The sequence below is a fragment of the Gopherus evgoodei genome, chromosome 4 (assembly GCF_007399415.2).
Source record: "Gopherus evgoodei ecotype Sinaloan lineage chromosome 4, rGopEvg1_v1.p, whole genome shotgun sequence".
NCBI classification, from domain to species: domain Eukaryota; kingdom Metazoa; phylum Chordata; order Testudines; family Testudinidae; genus Gopherus; species Gopherus evgoodei.
In genome coordinates this window covers 63,718,737-63,742,103 of record NC_044325.1, presented here as the reverse complement: position 1 = coordinate 63,742,103, position 23,367 = coordinate 63,718,737, and the positions used below count along the sequence as shown (strand labels likewise).

General features: G+C 46.9%; 1 protein-coding gene across 1 annotated transcript; it reads left to right on the top strand.

The window, feature by feature from the left end:
* The first annotated feature begins 5,995 nt into the window (after positions 1 to 5,995).
* PPP1R14D (protein phosphatase 1 regulatory inhibitor subunit 14D) lies at positions 5,996 to 23,307 on the top strand. The gene is made up of 4 exons (XM_030562589.1): positions 5,996 to 6,401; positions 15,161 to 15,256; positions 18,611 to 18,643; positions 22,492 to 23,307. Exons 1-4 carry the CDS (start codon positions 6,219 to 6,221, stop codon positions 22,552 to 22,554), a joined length of 375 nt encoding a protein of 124 aa, XP_030418449.1. The 5' UTR covers positions 5,996 to 6,218; the 3' UTR covers positions 22,555 to 23,307.
* Positions 23,308 to 23,367: the final 60 nt, after the last annotated feature.

The window sequence follows — 23,367 nt, the reverse complement described above, 5'->3', positions numbered from 1 at the left end:
AAAATTCATGTAATCAGTCTTCCTGGGAGATGGGGGTGGAGGGGAAGGAATCATTTGCGGGGTAACTCTTGTGCTTCTTATTAAAATATTATTGCAACAGACAGTCCTGGTACTGTGTAGTTACCAGTAGATGGAGGCTGGCTCCTCTCTTCTGTTGGTAATTACTAGTCTGTTTATTTTATGAGCTATATTTTGAAGAGGACATTCAGGGCACTCAGAACTGGGGGTAGACATTCTTTTGCACAGAGCAGTGTAAATCCGAATAGATAAATACAAGGAGGTGGAACGTTACCCCTTCCCTCTCTCTACTGGGGTTGGAGGAGTTTATCTCCCCCAGAACTTCCCTTCCTGCCTTTTTACTGCCTGATGAAATGAAGACTTACCAGATGGGAGAATCTGAAGTGGGAGCAACAGGAGAAGCTTGTGCTTGATTGGGGAATTTATAGAGTTCCCAGCTCTTCCCACCAGTAAGTGCATCAGCACTGGCACCTCCTGAGAGGTGACTTGTACAAGCTGGGAATCCCCTGGTTGCTCCTTCTCTTCTACAGAATCATCTGGACCCCTGATAGGAAAGAACAGACCATGTCACCGCTTCTCCTCTCCCCTGAGTCCAGGGGAAATGGAACATCTCGCTCCTCCTGACACTCTATAGAGCGGGGGTGGGATGGGAAAGGAAGGGCAGGTAGGAGTACTATGATGTTCCCCCAAAACAGTTTGACATTCTTGGCATGCACACATGTGCTCACACACATATGCACCCTCACCCCTTTGACTGTGGCCTTTCTCACTCTTTTGCCCATGCCACATCCTACCCCACAAGATGATAGGGTGCCAGAGACATGACCATCTCAATGAGTAAACTCCTATCTTGCTCTACATGAATCTCCATGTCTGGCTGTGATGGTTTCTAAAGTGCATGGAGGTGTGGGGTGTGCATCCATCTCTCTTGCAAAAAGTCATTCCTCTCCCTTCTGGGATTTGAGGAGAAGAGACTGACCTGTTCTCTAGAAAGATGAGCTGGGGCCTTTTTGAATTATTCAGTGTGTGTATAACAGTTGTTACGCTGACAGAAAGATACTGCAGCTTAGATCACAGATGCAGGCTGTAGCTTCTGAGTTTCAAGAAAAGAATGATGTAACTGTATCCTCCTCCTCACAAACCTGACTGCTTCAGGGCTTGGATGTCACAACATCTTGGCACTGTGACACAAATATTGCACTTGGAGGTCCTTTTGGAATGTGAGGCCTGGCTCTGAGTTGACTGGACTTTCTACGCACGTGCCTTATATCCCAATATGAAATTATATGTTAATTTTAATAATTAGTGCTTTTCGTCTGCAGAGACAAATACTAACTCGTCACAACACTTTAGTATTGTTCCTATTTTACAAACGAGGAAATGAGGCACAGTGGTTAAATCTAACATTTTCAAATGTAAATGCCTTAAATTGAGCACCTAAAACTACATTTAGGCATCTAAATAAAAGCATTTTTTAAGCATACACACATTCCAGAGAAGTCAATTAGCACTACGGTTGCTCAACACCTCTGAAAAAATCAGGTCAGGTGACTAACTTTTCGGCAACCAGTCATGAAAATTTTGCCCCAAGCTACTTTCCCAAGGCCATGAAGGGAGTAAGCTGGGGTGAAATTCATGATCTTCTGGCTTCCAGTCTTTTTCTCAGACGATTCAATCACCAAGCTCTCCCTCCCATCAGCACATTAAATAGATCACTAAATGTTCTTCTGTCTCTCGAGTTCTGAGCTTCCTATGTCATGAGAATAATACAGTACGGGAGGTGAGGTGACAAACGTTACAAGTGGAAGTATGTCTATGGATATATTGTTATCTTCTGAAAAAGGGGCTAATGATAAAAGAGGCATAGTCCGTTGCACTGTAGTAAACTTACAGTAATAATATATCACAGTTGGGCTTGCAATCCTTTTACCTGGAAGGAGGATTAAAGGTCTGTGATATTTACAGCACTGTTCCATTCTACAAGGCCACGTCAGCTGCACAGACACACACAAAATGGAGTAACTTTGATTACAGGAACCAATCGACTGTGGCACTTGTATCTCTTTCAGACACTATAACATGTCCTTTTATTCATGTATGGCCCAGGAACATTGTAATGTCCTTCCTCACCTGCCCAGAAACCTCATTTCAGCCTCTTCAATAGGGGCAGATTAAAGTCTTGTCAACTGGACGACCTGACTGGGGCCCTATGTTACAAAGAGGGATCCAACAGTTGCTGTTTGGTAGTCTATGCAGATAAAGTCAGGTAGGTCTTTGCCCTGATCCGAATGGACTGTGTCAACAGAAAAACCCACTACAGAAATTGGCACCAACCGGCACTCTCAGTTCAGAGACCAAGCACTGGATAGACCAATGGAACTAGAACTAATTCTTCAGCCATGGAAGTGGTCTTTCTAGTCTAGGGGCATTGATGGGGCAATATGGTGAAGCTTGCATTCCTGCTGCCTTGTTCTGGAAGTAAATTCACTGTTCAGAAGATGTTGTTATTTGAGAGTTAAGGTTAACTAGCAGTGTGGTGGCCTTAGAGCTGGTCAGAAAACAAAGTTTTTGTTCTGCAGGAAATTCCCCCATTTCAAAATTGATTTTCATTCCACATTGGAATGAAATGTCAGCATTGGAAATGGGGAAGTTCCATAAAATGTTAATTTAGAAGCCTCAAAACATTTCATGTGGCTAATGTCACATTGTTTCAACATTATCAAAATGAAACTATTTTACATTATCAACATGAAACGCTTTGATCCTTCCAAGCGGAAATTTCTCATTCCAACATTATGTGCAACTGACAACATGTGCCTGTAAAATGGAACAGGGCTGCAAATAGCTCAGATCTTTAATCCCCTTCCTGTAAAAGAAGGATTCCAAGCCAAACTTGAATATACTATTACTGGATGTTTACTACACTCTAGTGGACTATCCCTCTTTTATCATTCGCTCTGAACTGGCGTATACTGGTCTTTTAAGGCCAGAGGGGGAAATCTGGGAGTCACAGTTACCATGTTCCAGGAGTTCTGGAGCAGAGGATGGCCTAGGAAATGGCAGACACAGATACTGGGAGAGAGGAAATTATCCTGATGTAATAATGTTGCAGGGTGGGGCGCAAAGAAATCTAGGTTAGTGTCTCTTTAAGGGACAAGGAGCCTTATAGTAGAGGGTGGAACAAGGCTCCTCTTCCCTCTCAACCAACCAGGACAACTTCCGGGAAGGAGGGTGGCATATAATTTGCCTCTTCCCAGGGGGAGACATTAGCTGGGGTAGGACTGCTTGCCTGCTGACCTCTCCTGGCCCAAGGAGAAAGGCCTGAGGTAATTTGACCATGCCTCCAAGTGGTGAGATTGGACCCCAGTAGATGCACCTGGGAGGACTTTGTTAGGAAGGTGGTGTTTGGAGTTTTGTTTGTCTGAAAGACTTTTGTTGCTAGTCCAGCTGAAGCTGGGCAAGAGTAATTTAAAGGGCTCAGCTAAGAGAAGACACCTAGGGGTGCAGCCTGCTACAAGTTCCTTTTCATAAGGTGATGATACTATCTCCCTAGACGTACGTCTGCTTGTACACTATATTACCTCCAGCATTGTCCTGTTTGAGTAGCATAGTAGGCTCAGCAAACAAGAGAGAGAAGAACATTTCCTGGGCTATTTAACATGGATTGGTGAGCTAATAGTCTGAGAATAAGAGTGAAAGCCAGAAGCCACTGAGTTCATCCCAGCTGACTTTCTCCATGGCTTTTGAGCAGTTTCTTGGGCCTTAATTTTCAGAGATGCTAAGCAACCACATCTCCAACTGACTTGTACCAGTGGTGGGTGCTCAGCATCTCAGCAAATCAGGCCAGTTATTTAGGCATCCAAGTTTTAAAATGCTAGACTTAACCGAAGTACCTCAGTTTCTCCACTTGCATGCTCGGAGTAACGCTACTGAACTCCCTCACAAAGGTGTTGTAAGGAGGAGTGAATACTTCTTTTTAAAGAGGAGAAGCGCAAGTTAACATACAATTCTAAACTGGGATATTAGCCATGAGTAAAGAGCCCGTTCAGGTCAGATCCAGGTCCCACTTTCCAAAGAGATCCCAGGGCACAACATTAGTGTCATGGAATCACGATGTTGTCACATTGAGGCAGGTCCTAAAGCAGCCAGGTTTTAAAAAACTGCTTATTACGTGAGCGCTGCCTGTCCTGTGCACTCAGTGAGACAGGGGTCCTTGATAACAATAGCATGTGATCATGTAGTTAAAAACTGTGTCCTACTACATATGCACCAGGGGGACTGAATTAAGGTGGCACAGTCAACCTTAATTCTGGCCCCTCCCAACTTCTGAGTGCTTGACTTTGCAACCTTATTAATGTTTGGGGGGGTTTCTCCACCAACTATTTATTATTTAGGAAGTCTTAACATGTTTACATAATATTCTTTTAATGTAGGTTTTGTATATGTAGACATAATGTTTATATACAATTCATTTTAGATAATAGAATGAAATTAATTAAAGTGAAAAAGTTGAAACAAAATGTTTTTACTTTATCAAAACATTTCAACATTATAAAAACAAAAACAACAAAGTCAAAACAATTCACTTGGGCTTTCTCCCATCAAAATGTTTATCATAATCAACATGTTCCCTTGAAGTATTTTGTTTCAGCTACATTTTCTGATTGAAAAAATTTTGAGGAAACTTTTCCCATCAATTCTATTCAAGCCCTTTTAGAATATTGGGTGCACCTACAGTTAAATCTGTGTACAGATCTGTTCAAATGTACAAAGGAATTTTTTCTGGCTCATCACGGCAATTCAAACCACATTGTGCAGCTAACATTTACCCTAAGGTAGTTTTTCCAATATTGCTTCTCCAAAGGGGCAACAGCTGCTGGACAGCAGTTGAGATTAGTCCCAAGCAGGTCCTGTTAGTTTGGGGAGTGACAGGAACTGAGTTTGAGCCCCAGGGATACTATAACTTTTTTTTTAAAAAATCATAAAATGTTGATGTCAAATTATTTTTAAGGGTCTCGTGGGAACCCCTGGCTTAAATGACTTCAAATTTGGACTAGTAACTCTAGCCTAGACCTCTATGAGGCCCAGTAATTTTCAAGACAATCTGAATTAACATGTGAACTTTAGAGCACTTAGAAAAATGGGCTAGCTCAGGGGTTCGCAACCTCTGCCACATGGCTCGCCAGGGTAAGCACCCTGGCAGGCCAGGCCAGTTTGTTTACCTGCCGCATCGGCAGTTTTGGCCGATCGCGACTCCCACTGGCTGCAGTTTGCTGTCCCAGGCCAATGCGGGTGTTGGGAAGCCGCGGCCAGCACATCCCTCGCCCATGCCACTTCCTGCCAGCCCCATTGGCCTGGGATGGTGAACCACGGCCATTGGGAGCCGCGATCGGGCGAACCTGCCGATGCGGCAGGTAAACAGACTGACCCGGTCCACCAGAGTGCTTACCCTGGCGAGCCACATGCCAGAGGTTGCCAACCCTTGGGCTAGACAGTAAAGTAGTCTCAGCCTTACAGTGGTGTTACATCGTGCTATAATCCAGGACTTCTGTCTCCAGCAGAAGCTAATTCATCACTGCTGGATTCACTTTTAAAAAAGAAAAACATAAGATATAGTGTTTCAGCATCAGCTATCCATATAGGAACTGGGGTAGACTAAAGAGACAAAGCACTTTAAACACTATAGGAATCAATGTATTATGTAGGGACAAGTTCTGTGGAACTGTACATGAGGTATGTGCTCATCTACATACATATGTAGAGAAACTGTCATTTAAAACCTGCTTCTCTCACCCTCCCACCTGCTGGAACAGGCTTGTATTAAATATTAACAAACTTTGTCCATCAGTTCCCTGGGCCTCTTTTAACAACAGACTTATTACAACAGCTTTTCTCCCTCCCACATTGCTTTTGTCAGCACTGCCAATTCTGAAACCTAAGATTCTCTTTCCTGTAACTCTGTCTGCACTACCTTATCGCTGCTCTTGCTGTGCAGTTGCTCTCTACCTTTCTCACTCTCTCACTGGGACCACTGATGCTGCCTATCTGCCTTTGGCCATTGTAGGCAGCTTTTTCTGCCACAATTGCCCAATGGAAATATAGTAAAGGGGAGGGAGAAGAGAGTGAAACAAAAATACTAAGCCAGAGAGCCCCTGCAGTAGGAGTGGAAGACAGAAGAGCAGGTGGAAGGGGTGACGAGCATGGCCAGTAAGTCCAGAGATTTGCCTCGAGTAACCTTCCAGGCTCCAGAGAAGTCTGGGGAGGAATCATCCCACAAGAAACTGGGCAAGCTAACAGTTAAGTACAACCGCAAAGACCTTCAACGCTGGCTAGACCTGGAGGAATGGATTGATGCCCAGTTGCAGGAGCTGTACCAATACCAGGTAAATAACTGGGCTGGATCAAACTTTCCTTCTTAGGTGTAGGGGAGCCTAGACCCTGTGGGCTACAAAATGTTATCTTTAATTTATTGGGGACAAGTTGAGCAACAACCCAGGTTGTGACGACTGGGGACTCTGTTCTCTATCAAACTTCTTCTTATCACATACTAGAGCTCTCTCTCTAAGTGACGCTGCTGTGTTAGCGCTCAGACTATGGGTAATGGCACGTCTGTCAAGGAAGATAATGGGCACTACAGGCAGAGAGGAAAGAAAGGGGAAGTGGGGATTCAGGCATTGTAGGTAAAGATTTTGTTTCCACCTCCCAGGCCTCCAAAGTTCTGTCCACAACATTTTCCATAGCAGCAATGTTACTTGGTGGGAGTGTATGTGAGCACATACCTATATAGATGGTAGTAAGAACAGAAGTACTTGTGGCACCTTAGAGCCTAACAAATTTATTTGAGCATAAGCTTTCATGGGCTACAGCCCACTTCATCGGATGTATGGAGTGGAAAATACAGTAGGAAGATTATATATATATATATATACACACACACACACACACACACACAGAGAGAAAATGAAACAATGGGTGTTATCATACACACTATAAGGAGAGTGAACACTAACCCAGGAACTTATCTTTGCAACAAAGCCCATTGCCAACTCTGTCCACATATAAATTCAGGGGATACCATCATAGGACCTAAATCACATCAGCCACACTATCAGAGGCTCATTCACCTGCATGCACATCTACCAATGTGATATATGCCATCATGTGCCAGCAATGCCCCTCTGCCATGTACATTGGCCAAATCAGACAGTCTCTATGTAAAAGAATAAATGGACACAAATCAGATGTCAAGAATTATATCATTCAAAAACCAGTTGGAGAACACTTCAATCTCCCTGGCCACTCAATTACAGACCTAATAGTCACAATACTACAACAAAAAAACTTCAAAAACAGACTCCAAAGAGAGACTGCTGAATTGGAATTAATCTGCAAATTGGGCACCATTAAATTAGGCTTGAATAAAGACTGGGAGTGGATGGGCCATTACACAAAGTAAAATTATTTCCCCATGCTTATTTTTCCCCCACTACAGTTCCTCACATCATCTTGTCAATTGCTGGAAATGGGCCATTTTCATTACCACTACAAACAGTTCTTTTTCTCTCCTGCTGATAATAGCCCACCTTAACTGATCACTCTCCTTATAGTGTGTTTGGTAACACCCATTGTTTCATGTTCTCTGTGTGTGTATATATATCTTCCTACTGTATTTTCCACTGCATGCATCCAATGAAGTGGGCTGTAGCCCACGAAAGCTTATGCTCAAATAAATTTGTCAGTCTCTAAAGTGCCACAAGTACTCCTGTTTTTTTGTGGATACAGACTAACACGGCTGCTACTCTGAAACCTGTCATAGATGGCAATGTTTATCCTGAACTGTCTTAGAGCCATGGTACTTAATTCTGGCTCTGTCATTTGGGGTTTAAACCAGGATTTTTCATTGCCTTTGTACAAAAGTTTCCAGTACAGATTGAACACTGAAACATTAAACTGATGTCCCTGAGTCCATTCATATTTTGAACTTACGTGGCACGTTTGTTGGTGAATCTCAAAGTACTTTGACAAAATGGGTGAATATGTTTTAGTTTCCCTAAATGGGGCTAATACTAGAGAAGTTACAGTATTTGCCCTGATCCAAAGCCCATTGAAATGACTGGATCAGGCCCCAAGTCACTAGCAGACACAGGAACAGAACCCAGCTCTCATAAGTCCCCTATCCAGTAGACCACTGTTGCCTTCAACAGAAAGTGTGGATGGGTTTAACTATTTGTACAAAATAAGACACACATCGTCACCCCACACATCTTGATTTAGTTGGGGATTGGTCCTGCTTTGAGCAGGGGGTTGTACTGGATGACCTCCTGAGTTCCCTTCCAACCCTGATATTCTATTCTTCTAAAAGAATTGGTTAACTCTTGAATTTCACAGTCTTCCATTTTTGAGCATCGTTGCATTTTCAGATAGGATTGAAAATGGACATGCCACAATATCCCTGTGGTAATTTCTAGGATCACTGGCTTTTCTATGTGCACTGGAATTTATTAGGTAAACTATTCACTGTTTGAAATGAGAAGACAGCTCCTCTTGTATTCACACCATCCACAAAAGACAATTGAAAGAAAAGAGTATATATAGGCACTCTGTTTTGCAGTACATGTGGCACCTCTAAGAAGGAATGTCTGGTTTCCTGCATTATTATTTCTGTATTTTTATTAAGGATGGTTTTAATCTTCTTGAAGTTAGTAAAACAACTATTAGTTAGACTAGTAAAACGATCACTAGCTAGGCTAGATGATCATAAATGTCCCTCCAGCCCTTAATTTCTATGAATTTCCATTTTAAATTCAGTCATTTTATTGTTTATAAAATATTAATGGAAGCTCATCCCATGCCCTGGGTCCCTTATAATATATTAAAATGTACAACAGCACATTCAGTGTAAGTACATTCAAATACACTGCCTAAACCCACCCATCAGTAAAATCTGAGTCACCGTATCCTGAACGGAGCCATTAATGTAATGTTTACGAAAGGTACCAGATCGACGGCCCTGGTGAACGAAGTCAGTTTATCCATGGAATAGGCACAGCAGCAGTGCCAGCTTCCCTGCCAATTTTCCTGTCCTGGCTTTAGGGGACGGGACTGACTCTAGAGGTCATTGGTTAGTTCAGTATCCAGACCCTTTCTGTCCTGCACCTCTCTGCTGAGATTGCCAACAAGAATGATGATTCTTTCTGATAATTTTTGTGATATGGAAACTGGACCAGGACCAACAGACATCAAATGGTAACCATTTTTGGTCATGACTCTCTACCAACCAGAGCTGGATCTAACCCAGCAACCTAGATATAAAAGGCTCTTTAGTCCATTAGCCATCTAGTTCCCCAATACTGACCTTCCTAGCAAGTCTATCCCTGGAACTTACTTTTTTCTGTTTCCATTTGCCAGAGATGTGCTGATTGGTTCCTTCTTGATCATGTGGCTTGAAGAGGTATTGAAGCTGGACACTTTTTGGCTTCATCCTATCATCTAAAATAATAATGAAACACCCCTATGTATGTGGTTTTACTTTCTTTGGCTTTAGTCAAGTATTTGTTCAATGCTTCTTTGGCATTCAAGACCAGCAGTTCCAGGCTTATGTGACAATCCCATCATGAGAAACATGTAGAGCATGTCTATGCACGTGCCCAGTAGGTACAGCAAAGTAGAACTAACAGTGGCACCAAGATGTCACTGTGCTCATGTGACAAGATCAGTGACATTTGATATCATTGGGCTCCTGAGAGCCAACACCTACGGTGGAGAAGGATGAAAGGAACCCACTTCCAGCCTAGAATATATAGACCCTTTCTGTACCTGGTATTTGTGGAACTGGTAAAAGTAGAATTGCAGATGGAACTGACAAGAGTATTTTTATGAAGGAGTTTGATGTAATGGGCAGGGCTGGCTCTAACATTTTTGCCACCCCAAGCAAAAAAAAGAGCACTGCCCCGCACCTACGAGCCCCACGGCACCGAACCCCCCCCCGAGCGCTGCGTCCTGCTGCCCAAGTCTCCCCCCCGAGTGCCATGCCGCTGAAGCCAGCCTTCACGGAGCACCGCGCCGCCCAAGGCCTCCCCCCCCCCCAAGCACCACACCCGGATGAACCAAAAAAAAACAAACCCGAGCGCCGCCCCACCCCAAGGTGCTGCCCCAAGCACATGCTTGGTAGGCTGGTGTCTGGAGCCAGCCCTGGTAATGGGGTAATACTGTAAGGAAGCTCACACCCTGGAGGATTAAGTGGAGGTGATAGGAGACATGTTAAGAAAGACAGAACAATTGTTGCTTCTTTAAAGAGTAAGGGTTTTTTACTACTCAGAGGAGCTAGTAACATTTAAAGCACCTGTTTAAAAAAAATTCACAAGTGGCCTACTGGCAGTTCTTGGTGGTACCATGTGCAAGACCAAGGTGTAGTTCCCTCTCAACGCTGGGCCCACAGAAGAGCATTTTTAAAGGAGCCATAAAGGCAATACTAAAGTCCCTTTTTCACCTATGATCTCCTGAGAGTTTGCATTATGTAATCAGAGTCTGAAATCATTAACATTGCTGGTGGGTCACCATGTTCAAAGGTACAGATTCAAAGACTTGTTTTCCTTTCATTACTGCAAAGTCTTAGCAGGAAGAAGGTATTTCTGGAAGGTGTTGCCAACTGAATGGGGCCTGTGCTGCTGGCTCCTCTCTTGCACAGGAAATTCCCTAGAATTCAGACATGCATTTCAGGATCCATAATCTCAGGCTAAGCATCCAAATTTCCATCCCTAGTTCTAACAAATTTTGATACCTGGTCCAAACACACTTGGAACCAGGGCTGGTGCAAGGATATTTTGCGCCCTAGGCGAACTTCCACCTTGCGCCCTCTGCCCCCACCTCTCCCCCCAGAGCATTGCTTATTATAAGCTTTCAAAAATGAATACTGCATAATGTGGCATTGTTCATTAGAATGAATACATATTTGGCTTGAAAATTTATTAATTTCATTATTTAGCCTACATATTTAATGAAAATAATTGAATAACCTGACAGAGTGTGGTGCTGGCTGGCTCTGGGCAGGGCAGGGGATGCGAAGCTGGTTGGAGATGGGGTGTGGGGTTGGCTGGAGACAGGGGGTGTGGGACTGGCTGTGTGCAGGGCAGCGGGTGTGGGGCTGGCTGCAGGCAGGGTAGGGGCTGCAGCAGGGGCTGGATGGAGACAGGTGGTTTGGCGCTGGCTATGGACAGGGCAAGGGGTGCAGCAGGGGCTGGCTGCATGCAGGGCAGGGAGTGAGGAGCTGGCTGTGGGCAGGGCAGGGGGTGTGGGGTGGCTGGAGACAGGAGGTGTGGGGCTGGCTGTGGGCAGGGCAGGAGGTGTGGGGCTGGTTGAGGCAGGGAAGGGGGTGCGGGGCTGGCTGTGGGCAGGGGGTGAGGGGCTGGCTGGATACAAGGGTGTGGGGCTGGCTAGAGACAGGGCAGGGGGTGTGAGGCTGGCTGTGGGCAGGGCAAGGGGTGTGGGGCTGACTGGAGTCAGGGCAGGGGATGAGGGGTTGGCTGCAGCCAGGACAGGGGGTTTCAGCTGCCATGGACGGAGCTGGAGCACAAAGAGCAGCTGCAGAAGGAAGAGCTGTTGGACAGAAGCTTCTGTGGGGAACCGGCTCTGTCCCATGGAGAGGTACCGCTGAGGGATCTGCATTTTAAATAGCAGTGGGGACGCCCCTGCAGCCCCTTGCCCTCTCAGCCTCCTGGGCACTGGCTCTCTGCGGCTCACTCTCTAGGGGCTCAGCCCTGCTCCTCTTGCCTCCAGTCCCTCATTAGGCCTGTGTGCACGGAAAGCATGCAACATATCTTTGTACTGTGTTAATGACTCCTGAACTGGTGGGGGCTATGCCTAACTGCTGCCACTATCTCTTTCTTTGCTGGGCAATTAGATGACAATTAACTTGGAATAGCCTAGAGCGGTCAGAGTAGAGAAGGAGGGAGGAGAGACCTTTAGGTTTCAGTTCTGTGCAAAGCCAGTTAACTTTTCTTTTCAGCTGCCTATAAACAAACCTAGTAGAGAAAAGAGTTTCTTCCCCACATCCCCTCTCCCAAAAAATCGGTTATGATTTTAATGGATCCAGAAGCAAAATAATTCTGTAATCAAAAAGACAAGTTTCCTGCTTTCCCTTCCACAAAGATCTATTTCCAACCCAGGTAACTTATTATTTATTACCTGTAGTAACTATGTTCTCACGTTTGAATGACACACTGTAGTGGTGTCGGAGTTCTTTGGAAATCCCTCAGCTCTTTTGCGGTGTTGGGAGTGAATGCTAGACCCTCGGTTAATTACTTTTACCTTACTTCACATGCCTATCTTTTGGTCATTAATTTTTGAAGTTAAATTAGATTTTCAAAACCCAGCTTTAAAATGATGTTCATGCCGACAATTGCAATTTAATTGTCTAAACAGGGAAATCGTTGCCTTGAAATTATGGGATCTAATTTTAAAATTGTATTAAAAATGTGTCATTATAAAGGGGAAATATTTTAAAAGGTTTATCCAGCATCCCCATTACTGTTACCCAGGATTCTGCTTCAAGCAGTAACACAGGAGGGAGGGGGCAATGGACAGGTTAGTGTTCAGTGGTACTTCAAACAAAAAGACATTTACTCTTAAATTATGTCGTTGATGCCTAATTGACGATCTAATAGCATGCATCAAGTACATCAAAACTTCCCTGAATAAGCTTGTTAGCATTTCTAAGGGGCACACTGAACATTCCAAACAGTGATAAGTGGTGCCTGGGGGCGGTTGTGCAGGCATGACTGCGCCAGCTCAGACTCCCTCTCTGTCCCAGCAGCAACGGCTGCTCAACCATTTAAAAAAAAATTTGAGGGCGCTTTTTGGCACCCTCAAATCTCGGCGCCCTAGACAACTACCTAGGCCATGTCTACATCTAAAATTTTGCAGCGCTGGTTGTTACAGCTGTATTAGTACAGCTGTATAGGGCCAGCGCTGCAGAGTGGCCACACTTACAGCAACCAGCGCTGCAAGTGGTGTTAGATGTGGCCACACTGCAGCGCTGTTGGGCGGCTTCAAGGGGGGTTCCGGGACGAGAGAGCAAACCGGGAAAGGAAACCAGCTTCCCCGCGGTTTGCTCTCTCGGTCCCGGAGCCAGCCAGCAAACCGCAGGGAAGGAGACCTGCTTGCTCGGGGTTCCGGGACCGAGAGAGCAAACCGGGAACGCCGTGGTTTGCTCTCTCGGTCCCGGAGCCAGCCAGCAAACCGCAGGGAAGGAGACCTGCTTGCTCGGGGTTCCGGGACCGAGAGAGCAAACCGCGGTGAAGCTGGTTTCCTTTCCCAGTTTGCTCTCTCGGTCCCGGAACCCCGAGCAAGCAGGTCTCCTTCCCTGTGGTTTGCTGGGTGGCTCCGGGAACGCGAGAGCAAACCGCGGCGAAGCGGGTCTCCTTTCCCGGTTTGCTCTCTCGGTCCCGGAACCCCGAGCAAGCAGGTCTCCTTCCCTGCGGTTTGCTGGGTGGCTCCGGGACCGAGAGAGCAAACCGGGAAAGGAAACCAGCTTGATTACCAGAGGCTTCCTCCTTCCACGGAGGTCAAGAAAAGCGCTGGTAACTGTCTACATTGGATTACCAGCGCTGGATCACCAGCGCTGGATCCTCTACACCCGAGACAAAACGGGAGTAGGGCCAGCGCTGCAAACAGGGAGTTGCAGCGCTGGTGGTGCCCTGCAGATGTGTACACCTTCAAAGTTGCAGCGCTGTAACTCCCTCACCAGCGCTGCAACTTTCTGATGTAGACAAGCCCTTAGTCTGCCTAAATGGTTGCACCGGCCCTGCTTGGAACTACCACATCACAGTATATGCAAGTTTAGAGATTGTTGGCACTGGTACAGCAGTTTCTTGTAAATGTTTTATGAAGGATTTAAAACACAACAACCTACCAGACAAATCCTAGAATCACTTGGGTCTGAAGGAGTCTCTAGTGGGCCATCCCATTCCGCTCCCAGCATCAAGGCAGTACTATCTTTATTAGCCCTGATAGTTGTCAAAGTTAGACTCAGGACTCACAGTTTGTCAGACCACTCTGTTTTATTAGCACAGCGCTCTGCTAATAACATCCAGATAATGTGAGCACCATGCAAGACGCAAACTATCTTATTTATACAGATAAAAGGGCGAGTACTTAACAAGATAACAAAGGAAGCAGAATCTGATAAGTTTACCTGGGCTAGGCACGCCTATCTTATTTCCTTACTAACTTTTACCGATCTTCTGTTAATGTTTTGCCATTAGCACCCTTGTTTATGCCTAATGTTTCTTTTCCTGGAACCTGTATTTCAACATTTCTTATTTCTGCTTAAAGGTACATACAACATTTCTCTAATCCATTCTTATTTTTACAATATAATTCATTCTACTTTCACATAGTCTAGTCTTCAATAGCTCATTCCACAACCTCATTGGCAACTTGTTCCATTGCTCTGAATGTCCTTAGCATTATTCAGTTTCCTAATATATCTTAGAAGTCTAAGCATCAGGGCTGAAACAACCATGCTCCATAAAATCACCGGTTCAGATTTTAGCAGGATCAAGTCAGACAGTCATTTCTACTATGGGCAAATGGAGTGCTGCAGACTTTGTGTTTAGATCTTTCAAAGGAGAACTTAAAGAGTTCCATGTTGATGTTGCCCTTTGGGACCCAACTCCCCTGACCTTTTGGGAAGGCCTAATTATTACTCATTCCATTTTGTAAAAGATGTTTTACCCCAGCTGGGGTTCATCCTATTTCAGCTGCATTAGGTCCTTCCATAGGGTCTTCTCACAATAGCATCATGCTCCATGGGCAGGTATTTGGTGTTGTGGTGGGACTGTTTGACACCTCTGGGAGCTAAATCTGGAGGAGCTGAGAAATGTTGCTTGTGTCAAGCCACAGTCCGCGTGCTGGGATGTGGTGCTGCTAGAGATGAGCCTGAATCAGAACCCTTGTTCTAAATACCCTCATATTTCAGGAAGATCCATATATTAATTCAGTCTTTGCCACGTGGGCCTCTCTAACTAGAAATGAATCCTTCCTCCACCCCACTTTCATCCCCCCTGCAGTTCTCCACACAAAGTCCTCTTGAATGCTTATCAGTTGACAGGACAGGTTTATTTACTATGTATTTCTGCTCTAGCTGCAGGAGGAAGCAGATACAGCAACTCCTGAACCAGAAATTGACATTGAAGATCTTCTAGAGGTCTCCAACGAGGAACAGAAATCAAAACTACAGGTCAGACAGACTGTCCGTTCTTATTTATATTAAATATGGGAGCTAAGACCTTTTTAACACTCAAAAATTGACCTATTACTGAAAAAAACGAGTCAACAGTAGGTCGCTCTGCATTGGTGTAAATGCTTATGTTGATAATACAAAACTATCAACTCCATTCCAGAAGCCAGGATTAAGGGCTGCTTTATGCTCTGCTTTTGCACTGATTTAATCAAACTGGTAGAGAAAATGATTTAGTTCAATCCTAATGTGGTTGCCATAATGCTTATATAAATCACTTATACCCATATAGCCACATCCGCACTAAGGTGTTGCACTGATTGAACTAACTTGTTTGTTTTTTTTCTACCAAGTTAGTTAAATTGGTGCACAAACTGAGTGTAGAGCAGCGCAAAGACTCAAGTTTGACTGCACAGAAACTTATCAGTTCATTCCACCAGGTGTCAATCTGTAATAGTTTGGAAAACAATTTTGTTCCTGTAAGGTGGAGAACTCATCACCATAGCACCTCTGGTGTCAGGGTGCAATGCTGCAGGGGTCATTATCTCCTGTGCCATCTGCCACTTGTCAAGTCTTCCACAGCTCAGCCGTCTGGCCCAATCACATGAAGTTCAGTCCCCTTCCTGGTTAAAAAAACCCACAACCAAATAGTCTTACAACAAGAGAGCATTCAGCCAGCTCTTGAGCTATTCCTCAGCCTGTCCATTGGGCTGACTCTCAGGGCCGCTCAGAGGATTCCGGGGGCCTGGGGCCATCGGCGGCAGGAGGCTCCGGTGGACCTCCCGCAGGCGTGCCTGCGGAGGGTCCACTGGTCCCGCGGCTCCAGTGGAGCATCCGCAGACACGCCTGCGGGAGGTCCACTGGAGCCGCGGGACCAGCGGACCCTCCACAGCCACGCCTGCAGGAGGTTCACCGGAGCCGTGGGACCGGCAAGTGGCAGGGGGTCCCCCGCGCGGCAAAATGTCTAGAGCCGGCCCTGTTCGGCGGCGGGGGGCCCTTCCGTTCTGGGACCCACCGCTGAAGTGCCCCGAAGACCCGCGACGGGGACCCCCCGCCGGCGAATTACCGCCGAAGCGGGACCCGCCGCCGAAGTGCAGCCCGCTCTTTGGCGGTAATTCAGCGGCGCGGGCCCCCGCCGCGGGTCTTTGGGGCACTTCGGCGGCAGGTCCCTGAACGGAAGGGACCCTCACCACCGAATTACTGCCGAAGACCGGGTTGCACTTCGGCGGCAGGTCCCGCTTCGGCGGTAGTGCGATGGCGGGGGGTCCTTCCACCCCGGAGCGGAAGGACTCCCCCGCCAGCGAAGTCCGGGAGCGGAAGAAGCTCCGGGGCCCGGCCCCGCAAGAGTTTTCTGGGGCCCCCGAGCGAGTCTTTGGCCCCATCTGGGCTCAATATTCCTTCTGTTTGGCTTGCATACCCCTTCCTCAGCGGCTGGTAGGGGAAGAGAGGCCCTCTCAGTTCTGGGTTCTGGTCCAAGGACCCTGTATTAAGAAGAACAGGAGTACTTGTAGCACCTTCGAGACTAACAAATTTATTTTTAGCATAATAATATGCTTAATTGTTAGTCTCTAAGGTGCCACAAGTACTTCTGTTCTTTTTGCTGATACAGACTAACACAGCTGCTACTCTGAAACCTGTATTAAGAAGCTAGGTCTAATCCATCAAACATGCTGCAATTTCCCTGGGCAGCTTCCTATCTTCAAGCTACATGTGCTGCTTCTCCACAGCTTGTATTTAACACAGCATTCCTTTGGTTCCAAAACTCCTCCTTTGCTGATTTATTAGCTTCTCTGCCCCTCTTGGGCTCCGCTAAAGTGTTTTTTACTGACCCTACCAATAGGCCTCCCCTACAGGAGCATGATCTGCTCCTGCAGAGTTCTTCCTCTGCTCCTTCTGGTTTTAACAGGTTTCCCTCACTGCTGCCCTTCCTCAGGGACTCTAGCAATTTCCCCAAGGCTCTTCCTGCTCCTTTTAGGCCTTTGCTCAGGGTTTCCCCCCAAAGTAACTTGTGCTTCCTATGGGTCCTCCTCCCTGACTTCTTGCCTGTTTAAGTCATCTCTCAGGGCTCCTGCCCTTGAAAGCCAAAGAATGACCCCTCCTCCTACCTACAGGATAATCCTGCCTTTTCTGCAGTCTCTGCCCTCAACTGAGTGCTTTGACTCTGTGTTGTCTTTTCCCAACCCTTTCACAGTTGGGATCACTAACTAGCCTCAAACTGCCTTGTCACCATCAGGTATGGGATAGCTGGTAGGTCACAGGCAAGGCTGATCCTGGCTTATCTTAAAGGGCCAGCCACCCTCTGAGTCCCATTCACACCCACTGTCAGCAACAAGTCCCTATCCCATTGTACGCAAGGCCAAAGTGTCCTATTTTTACGGCTTGTACACTTCTCCCATTTAATATGTGAACTGAAAAATTTCTTATCCACACTAACTGTCCCCAGTGATTTGTTAGGGATGAGTGAGTTACTCAGAAGTAAATCAAACTTTCACTCAAACTTTGAACTAAACCTATTCTGAGATTAGAAAAATGCTGGTTACCTTTTAATGCAGAGGTTCTCATTCTCTCAGAAGGCTCTGTACTTCTGTGTTCCTGGCAGCAGCCAATGCAGAAAGGCCAGAAAAACCCAAACGGAACAGCTGTTCTTGAGGTATTTCTTGCCCAGACAGAAGTCTGAAGTAGCTTAAAACACATAAGATTATGAGGCCTGTTCTTATGGGGTTTTGCAGCCCAGTTTTGCAGATACTCAAGACTAGGTTACGCCTCCAAATGCTTACGGGTTGATCCAAAATAACTCCTGAGAGTTCTGCAGTAATAGTTAGCTCTTATAGGGTTTGATACAAAGCCCATGGAAGTTAATGGAAAGAGCCATGTTGACTTCAGTGGGCTTTGGATCAGGGCCACACAGTGTTCTTCAGATGTAGGCCTCAGAATGAAAGTATCATTACTAAAAAACATACTGGCAGCAGACTCTCTACACATCAGACACTGTATACACTGTGATAGCTTCCGGAGCCCTCTGGGGTGACGTGATTGAAATACAGAACTGCTAATGCGATCCAGTACTGTGGAACAGGAACAAAGTACAGAGCTCTACGTTGTACATAACAGTGTTTTGGTGACTGTGAGTCCTGGGATCTCCTGCGGCATTCAGTACAGAACAGCGGTGATGAGTATGGATTGGAGTCCCTGAATGGTGTGGCATGATGCAGGTGATGGTGATCTCAGGCTCTGGAACATCATTGGATCATGTAGCACACTAGATATGGCAGCCTTACATACTCTTCCTGTATCTTAAAAAGGAAAAACAAATAGACAAACTCCTAAGGAACTAACATGAGTTTTACCTTACAGGAAATTCTTCATGAGTGTTCCAGACCTACAGAGGTGAGTGAAGCATCGTCAATGAGCATTTAGTCTCAGTCTCATACTGTGCTGTGGCAGTGTGGCTTGGCTCCATCTGGTTAAATAGCTGGTATGCTCTGCAGATAGTTGAAGCTTGAGTTACCAAGCTTGTTTACTCTCAGGAGGTTTTTTATACTTTATTCCACACGGCTATAAAAACTAATATATAGGAGTGAATGGAGAGCAGTGACCAATGAGGTTAATTTCAGATGTGTGTTTCCTACGGTGTTCTCAGTCTATTTCCTAGTTAAGGAGTCAAAGGAAATATCAGAAGCAATAATGATCTTTGAAAGGATAGACCAAGTAGGCAATGTGGTACTGTTAGTACATAATTGTAACTTGCCTCTGTAGTGTATCTCCATTGTAGCTTGTCCAGTCTTGTAAATGGCTGCACAAAGTTTAATGTATAGAAAATAGGGCTGGCGAATGATTCACATGGAAATTAAACTTAACCAAACTAGTCTGCAGAAACCGAGCCAGAATCCTGCTAACTCAGGATTAGCAGGCTGGCAGCCCCACCATCAAGGCTGGCTGTGGGGCTCTAAGGGTCCATCTCCAAATCACAGGCAAGAGCACAAGGCTAATTGTGCCCACATGGATAACCAACAGGAGTTTGTGCAGTTCATGGGCTTAATGAATGTAATCACATGGCTGTTTAGTGGCTGACCTTAGCAAGCAGGACAGCTACCTAACAAGTAACTGAATTAGTGTTTTCCTACCCCAAGAGTCTGTGTTAAAGGTCTTGTTCAATCCTGTCTGCTGACCCCGGTGTCTGTAATCTATGCAGCCTTGTGTCCATTACACTCACATTTCAGGAGTCCATGTACCTAGCAAGCAGATAGAGGAAAGCAGCAGAAACATGGGAAAGGGGCTGACTACGTGCTCGCTTCAGATGCCTAACTGCCACTTTAAGCAGTACTGGCATTCACAAAACCATCGTTCAACTGCTGCCTAACTCTGTAGGCACCTACATTTCTGCTCGTGGGGATGCACAAAGCTACCCAACCCAAGCTGCTCATTGCCTATTTCATGCCTAACCCCTGAAGGCTTTGCAAACTAGACCTTCCCCTCCCTATTTTGCCTGTGGGGCTCGATCCTGTAGGCATGCTTGGAGCACGGATAGGCCCCACAAAACACAGCAAGGAGGAAGATATAGTGCTAGTGCCACCTCCCAATAGCCCAGTGATTAGTACACTCACCCCCTAAGCTAGGTGACCAGGGTTCAAATCCACCTCTGCAGGAGTCAGGGTAGCAATTTGGACCCAAGTTACTTACCTTCCAGGAGAGTTCCCTGTGTGTTAGATGGTCATTGGGCCAGAGTGTGTGAGAATGACTCTATTGGTTGGCTATGTATCTCAGGGTGCTGGCCTCTGTGAATCCCTTTTGTTTAGGTACCTCATTCTCCTCAGACAATGCATGAGGAGCCTGGGCACCTAACTCAGAATTGTGAATTCCACTAGGCAGCAAGTCACCTAAGACCCCCCTGGTAAATCTAACCTTACGATATAGTTCTGCAAATTCACTGGGAACATGCAGCAGTAGGTTAAGCTCAGCTCTGCGAAGTCAGGCCTCCAATACACCAGCTTGATTTAAACAGGAGCCTTATCAATCCACTGTGCGCACAGTGGTTTCTGCAGAATGCAAAGACCTTAGAGTGACCTGTTAGACAGGGAAAGAGTTTAGGTTACCTGATCTATTTTGGTCATGTTGGTTGTTATGAAGAGGGTGGAATTTGTGCTACTTACAGTGGCAGCCATGCAGAATGACCAGATGCCTCGGTTTTAAGGGATAGTCCTTGACAGTTTGGGTGAAACCTGAGTTTTCTCTCAGGGCTTGTCTACATCACAAAGTTGCAGCGCTGGTGAGGGGGTTACAGCACTGCAACTTAGGAGGTGTACACATCTGCAGGGCACCACCAGCGCTGCAACTCCCTGTTTGCAGCGCTGGCCGTACTCCCGTTTTGTCTCGGGTGTAGAGGATCCAGCGCTGGTGATCCAGCGCTGGTAATCAAGCGTAGACACTTACCAGCGCTTTTCTTGACCTCCGTGGAATAAGCAGGTATCCCAGCATACCTGAGGAAGCCTCTCTGGTAATCAAGCAGGTCTCCTTCCCCGGTTTGCTCTCGCGTTCCCCGAACCCCCGTGCAAGCAGGTCTCCTTCCCTGCGGTTTGCATGGGGGTTCGGGGAACGCGAGAGCAAACCATGGGGAAGCTGGTCTCCTTCCCCGGTTTGCTCTCGCGTTCCCCGAACCCCAGTGCAAGCAGGTCTCCTTCCCTGCGGTTTGCAGGGGGGTTCGGGGAACGCGAGAGCAAACCGCGGGGAAGCTGGTCTCCTTCCCCGGTTTGCTCTCGCGTTCCCCGAACCCCCGAGCAAGCAGGTCTCCTTCCCTGCGGTTTGCAGGGGGGTTCGGGGAACGCAAGAGCAAACCGCGGGGAAGCTGGTCTCCTTCCCCGGTTTGCTCTCACATTCCCCGAACCCCAGTGCAAGCAGGTCTCCTTCCCTGCGGTTTGCAGGGGGGTTCGGGGAACGCGAGAGCAAACCGCGGGGAAGCTGGTCTACTTCCCCGGTTTGCTCTCACGTTCCCCGAACCCCAGTGCAAGCAGGTCTCCTTCCCTGCGGTTTGCAGGGGGGTCCGGGGAACGCGAGAGCAAACTGCAGGGAAGCTGGTCTCCTTCCCCGGTTTGCTCTTGCGTTCCCCGAACCCCCGAGCAAGCAGGTCTCCTTCCCTGCGGTTTGCAGGGGGGTTCGGGGAACGTGAGAGCAAACCGCGGGGAAGCTGGTCTCCTTCCCCGGTTTGCTCTCGCGTTCCCCGAACCCCCGTGCAAGCAGGTCTCCTTCCCTGCGGTTTGCAGGGGGGTTCGGGGAACGCGAGAGCAAACCGCGGGGAAGCTGGTCTCCTTCCCCGGTTTGCTCTCGCGTTCCCCGAACCCCCGAGCAAGCAGGTCTCCTTCCCTGCGGTTTGCAGGGGGGTTCGGGGAACGCGAGAGCAAACCGCAGGGAAGCTGGTCTCCTTCCCCGGTTTGCTCTCGCGTTCCCCGAACCCCCCTTGAAGCCGCCCAACAGCGCTGCAGTGTGGCCACATCTAACACCACTTGCAGCGCTGGTTGGGCAGCCAACCCTATACAGCTGTACTAATACAGCTGTAACAACCAGCGCTGCAAAATTGTAGATGTAGACATACCCTCAGTGTTACTAGAACTGGTCAGGTAACTTCCCTTCCACCTCATCAGCCCATCCTCACCTCCTGCTAATGTTTGTCCTCAAACATACAAATGTGTTATTCCCTCCTGCCCCCCCCCCCCGACTACTTCCTCACTGAAGCAAGCCAGCTATTATGGGTCACAATGTGAGATGCCCTGTAATCCACTACATAGTAGTATGGCCATTTCAGTGAGGAAGCAGCAAGCATATTATGGCCTAGATGTTGAGAGCAGCAGGACATGGATGGGAGGTTGTGGTGAAAGTAGGGGACTCTGCGCAAAAACGATAGGGGCAGCTGTACCCTGAAGTCATCTAATGGTGGGAACAAACAGGCTCCATGGAGAGGAAGGGGTGGGCTGCCTGGGAAAGAGAGACAAAGCATGTGTGACTGCCCTGAAGAGAGCTGGGAGAGGGGCAAGGCTGCCCCTCCCTCGCTGACAAAAATCTCCCCCTCCTCTCCCCTCTCCAAACAAAAGAACAGGACCTGTTCTGCATTTCAACATTCTGGTCACTGGACCGCTGCTAAATATGAAGGGCAGTAAGAGGGAATGCAGCAGACATGTGACTCTTAGAGCTAAGGCTGAGCACAATAAGCATTAAAGCCTTCTTCTGACTGACTCTCATTCCAGGACTTCATTACGGAACTGCTCAGTCGACTGCAAGGTCTCAGGAAAATCCCTCAAAGGAAATGATCCTATCCATCATGAGAGACACCCCCCTTCCATCCCGTATCGCTCACATGGAAGCGGGTGTCTCCCTAGGGCAGAGAATCACATCGGAAGATCATTTTACAGTTTTTTCTAGGACTTGGTGTTCTGAGAAGCATCTTAGATACTTTTAGCATCACATTCCAGCTTCATGTTCACAGGGAGGGGGCTTGTGTGTATCTTGCTGATATTTAAAGAGCTGTTACGTTAAGGGAGAGGGCAGATCCCCTTCTTTTTCATTCATTTTCTTTTTGAAGGAACCTCTCCTTTGGCTGAGGAAGCGTTGGACACAGCTCCCTTTGCAGCCATGCAGGGCTGCTCCTGCTGCCCAGTGACAGAAGGGAGAAAGAAGGCATTGGCTGTTATCCATCCTTCACCAGGGACAGGGAGTTGCTAGTCCACTGCTCCCAGCCCCTGCCTGTGAACAGACCTCCTAGCTCTAGGCCAGCACATAGACAAAGGGTCATTTCTTATATTTTTTTAGTCGCTGTTTTTATTAATCATCCCTCCCTGGTGGAAAGCTGGGCAGAAAATACACTCCCTGGAGCTTTTCCTTCCATCCTACTGTATGTTCCACAGGTTGATTAATATTTGTGGGGCCCGGGACTTTTTAATGATCTAGCAGCACCTCAAACAAATACGAGGACCTGCAAGGGATTTTTAAAGAACTGCACAACTGCCTGTGTAAGGACATTTTGAAAGACACTCAGTTTGTGTATTAAAATGCATAGAAATCCAGACCTGCTTGTGATGTGAGGGTTTTTGTTCTGCATTCAAAGAGGAAATCCAGCGAGGGAA

Coding starts and splice junctions, on each gene's coding strand:
- PPP1R14D (XM_030562589.1), top strand. CDS start 6,219: ATGGCCAGTAAGTCCAGAGATTTGCCTCGAGTAACCTTCCAGGCTCCA. Junction 6,402..15,160: donor AGGAGCTGTACCAATACCAG/GTAAATAACTGG, acceptor TTTCTGCTCTAG/CTGCAGGAGGAAGCAGATAC. Junction 18,644..22,491: donor AGTGTTCCAGACCTACAGAG/GTGAGTGAAGCA, acceptor CTCTCATTCCAG/GACTTCATTACGGAACTGCT.